At 42.4% G+C, this 13478-nt stretch overlaps 1 protein-coding gene across 7 annotated transcripts in view; it reads right to left on the reverse strand.

Moving 5' to 3' along the window:
- Window positions 1-13478, reverse strand: part of PAK3 (p21 (RAC1) activated kinase 3) — a 142811-nt gene that overhangs the window by 14051 nt on the left and 115282 nt on the right. For all 7 annotated transcript variants that reach the window (XM_032996085.2, XM_032996082.2, XM_032996083.2 and 4 more), the window contains 5 exons: window positions 12716-12878; window positions 8160-8223; window positions 4313-4361; window positions 1399-1511; window positions 431-548 (listed from right to left, as the gene is read on the reverse strand). In XM_032996085.2, the coding sequence (XP_032851976.1) occupies window positions 431-548; window positions 1399-1511; window positions 4313-4361; window positions 8160-8223; window positions 12716-12878 (507 nt within the window). The remainder of the gene's footprint in view (window positions 1-430; window positions 549-1398; window positions 1512-4312; window positions 4362-8159; window positions 8224-12715; window positions 12879-13478) is intronic.

Below are 13478 nucleotides of genomic sequence, written 5' to 3' on the forward strand. Positions count from 1 at the left end.
GGAAACAGCATGTTAGTCATTTTTCAGAAGCAAACACCGTTCTGGGTGGAATGCTATCCCTTTTAAGCTGAGCACTGTGATAAATGAATCTTATTTTTCTTTGCTATTATTTTAAAATTCTGCCACCAGGATATTTGCTTTTACAGGCAAGGAATGCAGAGCAGACATACTCTGGGCAAATGTTTAAAGCGGCAAAGTTGAGAATAGTAGAACTAAAAAAAAGTAGTACAATAACAGTATAGAAGAGTATAATAACAGAGTATAGTTGCAGTGATAGTGGCAGGCAGTTCACTCAAGATGCTCTTTCTTCTCTATATTAGAAAAGCAACACAGAAAGAACCCTCTGAACGTGGAATCACTCACATTCATACCACCTGCTGAGACATACCATCCTGTCCAAGTAATCGGAAGCACAGGTGGGATCCCTTACCTCCCTACAGACAGCTGCTATCTGTCCTTCATCCATGCACGTCTCCGTAACAACATCGGTCAAAGAGCCTCCAGCCAAGTATTCCATAACCACCCAGAGTTCATCACCAACTAGGTAGCTGAAAGAAGAAAACAATGGCATTGGGATGAATATGCACAGCTAAATTACCTTACAAAAAAGACTACAGTTGATTTTTGTTTCCAGGTCATTTTTAAATGAAGACAGAATAAAACAAATAGACATTCCTCCTAGTCTCTACAGTTCTTAGGAACTGTGCAATCTAAATGAGAATGGCACATAAGTGAAAAATTAGATGTCTTGGATGGCAAGCCAGTGAAAAAAGCAGTTTAGTAACGGCAAAGATAAATTTTGAACCAGGACATATCACATCGTCTGGCTCATCATCTTAACACATAAATTCCATGAATAACTCCAGCAACAAGGCAACAGAACTTTCATAGTTGTCCATGGTAGGAGGGTGTGTACCACTGAGGACAGAAATTGGTCAACAGTTTGGAAAACCTTACATAAAATACATTCAGAAACAGGAAAAACAATTTAAAAACTGGCAAATTATGTGTTTCTGGAAACAAGAACGTAGTCTTCCTGGCATCCACAGCAATGGAAAATAGTAGGAACAGCCCAAGGGAAATAATTTCTATGATGATTTACCAGCACTTATCATAAGACACCGAAAATATGATCAAATAAAAAAAAAAAAAAACATGGAGGTAATGAAGTGGCTGTTGTTCTAGTAAGATACGGCTGATCCAGGTTTTTGGAAAGTTTTCAAACTCTATATGCCAGAAAAGATTAATGCAGAAAAAATGCAATCTCCTCCAATATGTTGTATATGAGTAGATAAATAATAAAGAGGTCAATTTTCTGCCAGTGACCAAAGGGTTTTTTTAATCTTTGGTTTGCAGTATGTAAATGAACATTCACATGATAACACCAGAACTACTCACCTGTCTAAATAGTTAACAATATTGGGGTTCTTATTTTCCCTCATGACCAGGATTTCATTAATAATTAGTTCCTTTTTGGGCTGTTGTTGGAGATTCATTTGCTTTATGGCCACCTAAAATAACATAGAAACCCATTAACTTGAGTAGTCTGTTGCACGAGAACAGAATGAACACAGAGCAAGTGTTTTTGGAATGACATAGCAGAGCTGTGCCAAACCGTCTTGTAATTAGACAGAAGAGCTCGGTGATTTACATTACAACACCCTATTCTCTGCTAGCTTGGGTGCTAGTTACAGGACTCATGGACATATACGTTCTGCCTTGTAAGATCTGTAAAAATGGTCTTTAAACTATCAACCACAAATCTCTAACAACACTCTCTGGACTTACATTCTTCTCAAATGGCCTTAGTTTATCACCGCTATTATTATTCATGCACATTTTGCAAGCAGGAAGTGATTTTGTTACTGTGAAAATATATAAAAACAGCTGGTAATACTTTGGCAATTATATGATTTTTGATCATTATTTCAGCAACTGCTCTTATTCTTGACTTGATTGCATAACTGAAAGAAAACACATATGGACATTACATATAAAATGCCGTACTAAAAAGACCATTCAAGTTACACACAAAAAATACAATCCCAGCACTTTCCAACTTCTTGAATTTTGTTTTTGCAACTCTAAATAACCTTCTTCAACACAGTTTAGATTTGCAGTTATTAAAAAAGAATGATCCATTCTGTGGTATTTTATGGATACACCCAGGGTTATAAGCAGGGCTTAGGGCTTTTAGATCCGTTGTAGATCTCTACCTAAGAGCAGTCACACAGTGCAGCGCTGCAGGTGGATGAGGAACTACCAGTAGGATTCAGATGTATTTGCTGACAGCCAGAAACGATCAATCAGTAATCTTATGCTGTAGCCTCAAAGAGCAAAGGGATTCTCTAAGGCACCACTTTGTCTCTTCTGCTCTGAACCCTTGTAGCCATCCCTCCTCTGCCTCATCCTGGCTCCTCTATCAAGTCCCACCTTCCCCCTGCAGCCACGGGCTCCACAAGAGCTTTTCATCCTGGCCCCCTTGCCGAGCCCACTGCCGCCAGCCCCAGCCCTCGGGGCTCAGCTCTACTTCCCTCCCCGCCGCCCAGCTCAGCTCCGGCCAAGGACTCCTACAAACACGTGTTCCCAGGGGTCCCAGGGGGGTCCACCCCCCCCCCGACACGCACCCTGCGTGGAGGTGTGGCCCCGTGGCTATTTCAAGTCTGCTTCTTGTTCCCGCCGTGCGCAATTTGGCCAGCCTCCCCCTCTGTGTAGTCCTGCTCTTGACATGGCATGAGAGGGACCACACCTCTGCTCACATTCCTGGTTTTCTAGCCGGATTTTTCAGGCAGGGTTTGTATATATTCAAAAATTATGAATAATAATTTGTAGTAATTTGTGTAATTCAAAAATATGAAACATATATTTTGTCTATATTTCATGGAAAAGGAATGACCTTTGAGATGCCACTTTAAATCGGCCACTACAGGGCCTGTCAGAGTTAACCCTGCTTTCCTCCAAGATTTGTTTCTCACCCCCCTGGCCCCCACTTCCCCGTGACCAGTTCACGGGCTGTAATGGGCTGTCACTGACACTGTACCTAAACACGACTGTGTTGTTTAGGAGACAGCTTTGCTCTTGACAGATGTTTTCTCGTTTGTCAGTGTGTGTGTGAACCAGCTTCAGTATGACTAAAACACAAAATTGCATCCTAAACGTGATCTCTCTTCAATTAGGTCTTGCATTATATTTTGAAGACAAAACACATGATGGAAAAAACGCTAAATAGTATTACTATCTGAACCTGTGATTAATATAAATTGGGACTGAATGACGGCAGCCTCCATCAGCTAGTTGATGCATTAATATATTTAGTAATTAAGACAGAGCTAGTGTGTCCTTCTCTGAAAGATACTGGTTCCCTCCTCACATTCTTTCTGGTAGTTAATGAGGACAAAATCTGTCAAAAATTAAGCAATGTAATGAAGCTATTTCTTCCTCACAGCAATGGGGGAATCTCTGATCACCCCTAGGGTTCTCCTGAGGCCTCTCATTATGACAGACCTTTAGATTTTCCCATTTGTATTGCTAACCGATCTATGGCCAGGTCCACAGGCAGATTTTATACTGTAAATGTACAGAGTTAAATTGTATATCTAGACCAACATTCTCTGTAATAGCACAGCTTCATGCACGCTGGGGAACAGAAATATAACAATTTCTAAGCCAATACATTTACACTGGCAATAAAAGTTATACAGTTTTTATCAGGCCCAAAAGCTTGCTGAGATTGCTTTACAGACTTCTCTCAATTAAAACACCCATTCAGGGATGGTATAACATGGTACCAGGCTGGGACCAACAATACCGTGGAGAGCACCAACCTGTTCTGTAGACAGAGTAAGTAAAAAAATAATTCTCTTACAATTTATCTTAAAAGCTATGGGTGAAGCATCAGCCCAGAGAGCACTAAGGCTCCTACTGATTCCAGGGGGCACCAGGACCTCCCCCCCAGGAATTTGCAGGCACCTTTTACAAGCATTAATCAACACCTCAGTGTAATGGTTGCAGGAAAGTGGATGGCCACTGTAAGTGTTCAGTTACTGAGGCACAGAACCACATTGCCCTTACAGAGCCTTCACGGAAGAGCTGAAGGCAGCAGATGATGGATTTTGCCAGCTGCCACCAGCCCGCGCTTAGGAGGAACAGCCTTAGCAGGTGATGTATTTTGCAGGCTGACACTAGTCTGTGCTTCAGAGGAAGAGCCTTTGCAGTAAAGATCTACCGGTGTCCCGGAAGCCCCATCCACAGTTCGCACCAGAGGGGAAAGCACTGAATACCTGCAACATCTGCTGGGACTGTTGACACTTACTTCTTGTCCTGTGGCAATGTCGATTGCTGTATAAACAGTTCCCGACGCCCTAGAAACAAAACAGAAGCCAAAAAATTAGAAGCAGTTCAGTCCCTATGGGTGAAAGTCAAGCCCAGATAGGAAATCTCTGCTGCCTGTAGTGTTTATAACACACCTTTGTTCACCCGCTCCTTCAGGCAGCGGCGCACAGCGCAGCAGCCCACCAGCCCACTGCCGCACAGGGCATCCAAGATAAAACTTATGTCCAACATGAAGAAAAAGGGCCGGTGCAAATCTCAAATGTACATATTAAATTATTTTAGTTCAAAACTTAAGGGAGGGGTGTCTACAAAAACTGGAAAATAATATATTTAATTATTTTATCATATTTTGTTTTGTTGGGTTCCCCCTCCCCCCTTTTTTTTATGTGTGTGTTGTTTTTTTGTTTGTTTGTTTGGTTTTTTTTTTGTTTGTTTTGGTGTGGGGTTTTTTTGTTTTTGGTTTTTTTCCCCAGGTAATGTAACACACAGTCTAGTTGTGCCTTCTCAAACCTCTTATTTGAATCTATCTGCAAAATTCAGGCAACACCATGCAGTCATTCTGAGAACCCTGAATACATGTGACAGCCATCTGAGGAAAGGATCTAGACACAGCTTTCTCCAGCATGCAAGGAAACTTTTCTCCAGCCATCCTGCGAGGTCACAGCTAGAGCAGGTTAAGGCATATATTGTTTCACACACAAATGGAGAACTACTCAAAACAGAGGATCCTTAAACAGCTTCTTTGTGTGTCAGCAGCTGCTTCTGTTAGGTGTACCAGACACATGAAGGACTCTTCATGGTGTCTACGTTTTGCTTCTGCGACAGGCACAGGTTGTGTTGCAGAGGCACCAGAAACACCCGGCGTGCTCACCTGCAGACTAGACAGTGTGGAGTTTTGTTTGCCATCTGCCTCTCGTTAAAAGAGGTTCTTCCCCTGTAATGATGTGACAGGCCGGAATGGCCACGATCAGAGGAAATCCCTTTGGGTTTAAGAGCAACTGCGGGCTTGTAAACCCTAATGGGGCTTCCTCCTGAGCTAAACCGCAGGTTTACACTGCCATCATTTAAGAAGCCTGTGGAATGGGAATTCTGAGAAGTGGGAACATGCATCCAGCAAGCGTCCCACTGACTGAAAATGCCAAAACCAGTTTGCCCATTTTTGCATGATTCCCTGGCTTGTTTGTTTACCTGCAGGCTGAAATATTTCTGAAGCGTTTTAATTCAACAGGCACCAGAGACTGTATGTCTGTGTTAAGAACAATGTTCTCATTGGGCACGCTATGTATTCTTTTAATATAAATGCAAATGCATTTTCCTGTGACTAATTGTTCAGATTAATCCAATTTGTTTTCATAAAAAGCCAACACCATTTATTCAGAATTGCTAACACCGTGCTGTATCTCCTGAGCAAGGTCCTGTCAGGGTTTATTTAAAACCAGCTATTTAAATTAGGATGCTTTTGGTATGCTCCAGGCCATCTGTGAGGAGTTTAGATAAAGGTGGGTAATTTAAATAAAGCTGTGAATTAATTGCAAGGGCTCTGTGATTCTGCATTATGAACTTTTACTTTTAAGCATCTATAATTTCTGATCTGCATCTAACTTTTAAACACTTCTGTAATATCTTGGTTTTAATGCAGCTGGGGAAGTACCAGGGCCCGCAATTAGATCTGTGTCACTGTGATGCAGGTGCAGTACAAGTTGAAAACCAACAACCTGAACCCAGGCTGCTCGTGGCTCCCTAGCACAAGCTAACACTGCTTGAGCAAACACAGCCTCTTTATCAAGCACCAGTTAACTATGTTTCCTCCAGTGTCAGCAGCATTTTCCATCCTCAGCTGGAGACAGATGACAAAGCAGAGACTCAGCACTGAAGCTGACCTGTTCTTCAGCACAGACCTGCTGACTCCACTGCAAAGGGGCTGTAAAATTAGCACACTGTTTATGAACTTACCAGCTGTATGATGCCATGAAGTGGTATATGCCGGTCAAGTTGCTTTTCCTCACCTAAGATATTGCTCTCTACCTGCAGTTCTCTCAGCAGCCACGTCTCTTGCTGCCTTGCAGTGCACTCTTATTAACAGCTACTAAAAAACTACTTATTTCCCATGCTACTAGTGCCTTTGGCATAACTATGCCCAACTTGGTGCAAAGGTGGGCAGCTCGGGAGCTGGCACCTGCATCAACTAAGCACATCAGCACCATCCGAGGCAGTGCATCTCAGCCCAGCCCTGCTGCAGACAGACACGCTATCCCCAGCCATGCAGCAGTACAGTTCCTCCTGATCATCCTGTTTGATTACCTTTGTGACGATTTTTTTCTTTAGGATCTTTCCCCATCACTGTAAATTGACCTGTGGCATTAGTCGTGAGCTGGTTACGGCAGCACACTCACTCCTCTGTAAAAAGGGCATGCAATCTTCGGGCTGTACTAAAAGCTGGAGGAAATCAATTTAGATACCCTTTTAGGCCAGATATTAGCCACTTGTCTTTCCACCAGTTGTTGAAGCACCTTTGTACAAGCTCACTCCTAGGACTGTCAAAATAAAAGATTGTGAGGGTGATGGTCATATTTCCACGGTGACAGCAATAATCTGCTTCACACGCATGTTTATTCTGACTCTCACTTCTTCAGCTGACACTTATCTTTTGAGAGACTGGCACAGCTCTAAGTGTCCACTGACATTTTACAAATGACAATAAGAACCAAAGCTTCAGGTAGAAAGCAAGCTGGAATCTGAGAAAGGGGTTTTTATACAATGAATGGAGCAGAAACACCTTCCCACAAGTGCCCTACCAAACAAAACATATCTGTGATAAAGCGTGCCAGAGAAAGAGCATGAGTGTGTCTGGCTTTCTGCAGTATGTATCAGTTCTAGGTCAGCAATACGCTACCCTGAGTTCAAACCTCACTGACAGTTAAGGCAGAAAAATATCTCCTGATGTCAGTAAACACTTTCTGTCACACACTGACAGCAGCGTGATCCTTGTGTTACACAAATGGCACTAGCCTGCCTGGAATTACAACACAGCCAAGGAAACTCTGATGAGCAGAGATTCTGTCCACATTTAAAACGCAAGTCAGATACCTGATTTTGGTGTAATTTCTTTTGTTCTTGCCTCCTCACGTAGGAAATATTTCCAATCAATCCTATTACAGTAAGCAAAGTCGGGTTTCAAAAAGGAATAGCTTGGTTATTTTCATTTATTTAAGTCCTAAAACCTGCAGAATCCATGAGTGGTCTGCCATCAGGGAGATGATGCATCTTCTCATCAAGTACTTTGTGCCTCAACATTGTGTTTATTACTGAATTTTTGGTTTTTAGTACCTCTGCTAGAAGAGAGAGCTTATTTAATCTCTGGTTTCAGTTTCTAAATCATGTGTTTATACTCCCGATCACTGATTATTTTTTTTAAGCAAAATATTTGAAAGAAATGTTATTGAGAGGTGTTATTGATCTGACAACTATCAGGTAGTAAGTTGCTCTTTTAGGCAATAAAGTTTTTTCTCCTTTCTTCAGCGTGGTCGTATTATTTTGAGACCTACAAAAATGATTTCTCCTAAGAAAACAAGCAAACAGGTGCCACACATCTGAGGGACAGCAGATCTTCCAGGCACTGCTCCTTGCTGCAGACAAGATATTGCCAGCATTAAGTTGTCTTTGATGATGCCTTCTGACCAGTTATAAATTCTGACCTGTACTGAGAGACAGGCAAATCTAAACCCAGTGTCTGAACATGTTTGGAGCTTGCCTGACTTCACATTTGATATTACACCAGCAAACTACCTGGCCTATGTTTTCATATAAGTAACTGCGACTGGACTTACCCTTGGCCAATTTTTTCAAATCGAGTGTATTTCTTCTTGGGATCTCCCACACTCACAATGCTCCCTGAAAGAAACAAAATTATAGATGCTCGCTTAAAAAATGGAGATACCAGCTTCCAGCAGATCAGAAATGCAGCCCCAGTGTCTGGGGTTGTGAGTTGTTCGTAGTCAGTTGGGTAACAACAACAATACAGGCAGCTCCGTAGCACAGATGGCCTCCACGAAGATGATTTTCTACAGTCCTTTGGAGAGTTACCTTGACAGGAAACTAAGAACATGGAGAAACACTCACAGGAGACACATATCGGAAAAGAACAAGTACCAGTGCAAGTGTTTGTTTTCTATAAACATTAATGAGAGCTGGAACAACAGAGCCTTTATCTTCTTAGGAATAAACACTCTGTGATTCAACAGAAGGTTTAATACTTATGAAGATTAAATGAATCTTGGGTCCTGGAATCAATTTTTATGAACAGGCACCATTTTCAGAACAGGAAGAATACTGCGAAGTGTTTCCAGAAGGGGATCTTCTGAACTTTTCAGCAGTTTGCCAAAAGAATGCGTTTATGTTTTTAAAGAACAGCATCTCATGTTATAATCAATCATCATGGGGCTTTAAGAACTATGATCCTCATCACTTACTATCAGGCTAAGTTTTGAAGACGACCTTGCTGGTGCCATATTAAGAACCACACTGCTTGTCTACAACCTGACTCGGAGCAGCAACTAGCATTTGACTTGCACTCTCAACGCTGCACACGAGCTGATCTTCACACGTAAGCACAGCCGTGCCGGGTGACGAGAACAGCAACGCTCCTCGGGCGCCAGTGTTACACAGAGAGCTGCACTAATGAGATGCTGATCATTTCATGAGCGCAGGTGATGCGATTCAGAAGCCAGGCCAGCCGGGGTGCTGCCGCCTCCCGGCAGCTCTGTGCGGCGGGGAGGCAGGGCTGGCCTGTCGGGCACCGGGCATGGGACAGTCCGGGCCCACCAGCCACTGTGTGGCTCACGTGCCACTGCAAGTTAAAATTACAACACGCACTTTCTTGATGGCATCTTGCCCACTCAGAGGTGTAGGCAGTCTGAACAGGTAGGAAAGAAAGCACTAATTAGGATACTGTGTTTGTGTCGAAGGAAAGAGCCAAAACCTCATAAACTTGAACAAATTAATTAAAAAAAAAATATTCTTTTTTCTGGTCTGGTACTTTCCTAAATAAATTACTAACAACGAAGCCTAAGGTGATGGCTCAATGCAAATGACTTTTAAAGATTTAACCTGGAACGTACATCACTGAAATAATTTAAGAGGCTTAGTTCAGGAGGAAAGACTTCCAATGTTTTGCAGCACATTTTGTTTGACTGATCTGGCAATATTCCTGTATTACAAATACAAACACATACTTATTTGTTCACCTGTGCATTCAAAACAGAACTAGGTGATGCGCCATTTGCTGTAATTAGTAACAAATACCTCTCTCCCCTGTCCAGGCCACTTCTGTGGAGCAGAGGAGCTTTAGCATCCAAGCGGGCATTTGACTGGGTGCCTAGCCAGGAATCCTGCCTGCCAGCACAGCAGGAAGATGGGGCATCAGCACCATCTGGTACCCTCCCCGCTAAAACAATTTTGCTGGCCTTGGCAAAATCACTAATGGGACCTGCAGGAGGAGAGGTTTTCTTTGCCCCGCGGTACTCGCTCCCTCACCCGGCACCCCAGGAACGCCAGCCAGGGCCCACTGCTGAAACGCCTAACGCAAGATGAAGCTTCTTTCTGCTTCTCTATAGTGGGTCTCCACTACAAAATAACAACTCTCGAGTCAAGAAGAATACGACCAGAGGACTCTGGGACTCCCTTTTAACTGACTGGAAGAAGGGATGTGAGATAGGAAAGCGCACAACTCCCCCCCCCAACTGCTGAACTTAACCCCTGGACAGGGACCCCCCCGAGACTCTGCAGTACTGAATCAAACACTGGGCTGGACATCAGGAAAAATGCTGGTGTCAGTGTCAGGCTAGGTGCTATTTTCAGCTAGTTAATGGAACTGTGTATCTATCTGAATGGATATCAGAAGTTCATGGAAGTTCAAGTTAGAAAAGACTAAAGAAAAAGACTTCAAAGCAAATATTTTGAAAAAGAAATTCCCAAGTTTGCCAGTGATTTTGCAGTTCAGCCTTGTGCAGTTTTTCCTCAAAACTTGAGTAGCTGTTGTCACAAGGTAGTTGTTTGTGGCTGGTTTCCTGTGCTCAAGTCAATGCACATCAAACACGACAGCATTAAAATCAGCCAAGTGACTGGTACATGGCTCCAGTTCAGAACAGCACTCCCTACTCTGGACAAAAGATAAACATATCAGCTCTTTTGATGTCTTTAAGCACCTTCCTTTATCAATTCCTAAATTAAGTGGATAAGGAAGCAAAATTGGGCCACTCTCCATTTTATAATTACAGTGGAACATATTCATGATTTCATTACAGACAGAATTTTGTTTGATCTTATCTCAATATTACAGTCTTTACTCCCTAGTAAAACTTGTAATGAAAATGGCTCTTAAAAAACCCAAGCTATTTCAAGCAGAAGAGAATTATAAAAGCAATTTAAGATAAAAGAGGGCGGGGGACCTCTTTCTAAAAGTAGCATAAAATCAATTGTGGGGGAAGTAGGTAAGGTGGAGAAGTCATATGAGTTAATACAAAACAGAAAAAACCAACCACCGCATATACTTAAGTATAATTAGCCCAGGACTATAACAAAAAAAGTATTACCCTCATTTTCAAATAGCTTCATGGAAGCACAAAAAGATTTTCATTGTCCACATCACAATTTGCCCAAGGCAGACCTTCAGACCTTGCTCACTTGGTATCAAATTCTTAAGAAAGAAAAAGCATGAAAGCATGTAACATTTCAAAGACATAACCCACAATAACTCAAGGGCTCAGGCCCCATCTGGCACACACAGAAGCTCGAATAAACGATACACACACTTACGCTCACGTATGCAGGGTACTTGCGGACCTCATGCTGGAAGCCTGCCTCAAACAGCCTCAGCTGAAGAAGCTGTAATTCCTCCCTTTATAAACTGACATACCTGCAGGTAACTATCTGCTCTGGAATTTATTTCATTGTGCCCTCAGCTAAAGCTATTGAACTTAGCCCCCGAATACTCCCTGATGGCACTGAGATTCAGTTCTTGATAGTCCTGTCAACCTGCTAAGGGTGCAGAAAACTCCACAGAAGCAGCTGGAATCTCACAGTTAAGGAAGGCTTCGGCCTCTGCAGTCACACCAGCCATCAGTGGCAGGGCAGGCATGACAAAAAGGTTGGTACAGCACAAGAACGAGCATGGACAACCACTGTGAAGAAGCCACAGCCAGACTGCACCCCTTTACAAGCAGTTGCTCCCACTAAAAAGAGAACGTTACTGGCTTTGAGATCAAACACATGGAGGTGCAGCTCAATCCTTTTTTGTCCTAACAGTTAATGGCAGACACAGTGTAAACTGGGCTATGGTCTGAACCCAACAATTTATTATCTGAGAACATAGCACTGGCAGCTATTATATGCAAGAAGCAGATTAAATTGGTTGTACTGCAGAACCACAAAGGGCTTGATGTGTTTTCCTAGAGTATGATCTGCACAGGGGTTTGAGGCCAATGGTTAGGATTCTAATAGTATTAACTGGCTTGGAATTAGCTGTGACAAAGTGCCATATAGCTGAGGAATATACAGTGGATGTGCTGGAGGCTGGATCCTGAGAAATGCTTGCAGTGCAGTTTTACCCGGTCATGCCATACAGATGTGTCTCTGATACATCTTTATAAGCATCAAGCTAAGAAATGAAACAAGGATTGTTAGAAAAGTTTTTTTTTTTTTTCTTTTGGGGCACATTGAAAACACCTCTTCCTCTCTATCCATGGTATCAACTGATGTTCTTTCAAAGGAGTTACCTCTGACAAAAACATAGAATTCTTATAAAAAATGAACTCTGATATATTAGTAGTAGTAGTAACAACAATCATAAAAGTGACACTGCTAGAATATTTGGGGCAGGAGAGCTCCTTGAGGCTGAAGGAATCCCCTTAGTGCTGTAGTCTACCGTTTAAAAAAAACAAAACAAAACAAAACCAACCAAAAAAAAAAACCCAAACCCAAAAAACCCCAAAACCCCAAGAGATTTCTGCAAAGTGTTTTGGCTCCAATGACTGCTGAGAAGTCAAGAGTCTAAAGAGAATTTAGGAACCCAAATATTCTGTTCAATTTGGCCATTATCACACAGGAGTTCACCAGGCCACAGCCTTCTGCTCACCCAGAAACAATCTCTGGTTTTGCCTTTAGCACAGGAGGAGGCTCAGGCAAATCCAACCCAGTAAAAGCTTCCCTCAGAGGCTGAATGAATACCCAGAGCGCTCTCTTGATTCCTCTGAGCACAGTAACAGTTTGTGTAGGGAGTTGTAAGTGACTCTGTGACACTAAACTGAGAATGAACATTTGGTTCATATAATCCTGAAACATGCATACAGTACACTGCTTTATCAGACAAGAAATACAGAATACATACTCAGTTTCTCTAGGATCTCCTCGTCCGTCATCTTGGATTTTTTTCGCTGCCGGTCTGTATTTCTGTACAAAGTGTTTGTGTTTGAGTTTTCAGGTTGGGGAGTGGTGGCTTCTTTAGCTGGTGCTGGTGCAGCGGCAGGTTCAATTACAGAGCGTGTGTAGATCTGTGACAAGATATTATTTTGTGTCAGAAAGGTGGCATGGAGAGGTGCCCCTGAGATCGTATTGCAAATGCAAACCCTTAGGAAGATGCTGTCTGCCACATGCAGGGCTCTTAAAATGTTTGGTTTCGCTGTCCATTTCTCAAACTGAATAGGCAAAAATGAAAGGCTAGTTTTACATAACTTCATGGCCAGTTTAATTTTCAATTTTCATAGATTTTCTGAAAGATGACTGAAACAAAGAATTTACTGTATTGCAAGGATACGGAAATAAATCTGTCCAAGGCCCCAGAGCCTTTTTCCTTGATGCTGATGTGTTTTCTTGGGTAACAAAATGACTCTTTAGTTGGTACATGTCTGAATAGAAGCAGGGAGTGTTTCCCTTTTCTGATCATAACTGTTGAACTGAATTCTCATCAGCATTTCAAGCTTTAGGGGGTGACCTTTAGGAACCTTGTTCAGTCCTTCAGAGACCTACCTTCTTTTCACAGTGCATAGCTGCGTAGGATTCTTCTCACCAAACTTCAGGCATTTAAAAGTTAAGGCTGCAGTCTAAAGTGTTCATTTAGCTACTAATATAGTCTGTGGAGAGGGACAGGTACC

This window comes from Tyto alba, unplaced genomic scaffold (genome assembly GCF_018691265.1).
Source record: "Tyto alba isolate M040663 unplaced genomic scaffold, T.alba_DEE_v4.0 Super-Scaffold_5, whole genome shotgun sequence".
NCBI lineage: Eukaryota > Metazoa > Chordata > Aves > Strigiformes > Tytonidae > Tyto > Tyto alba.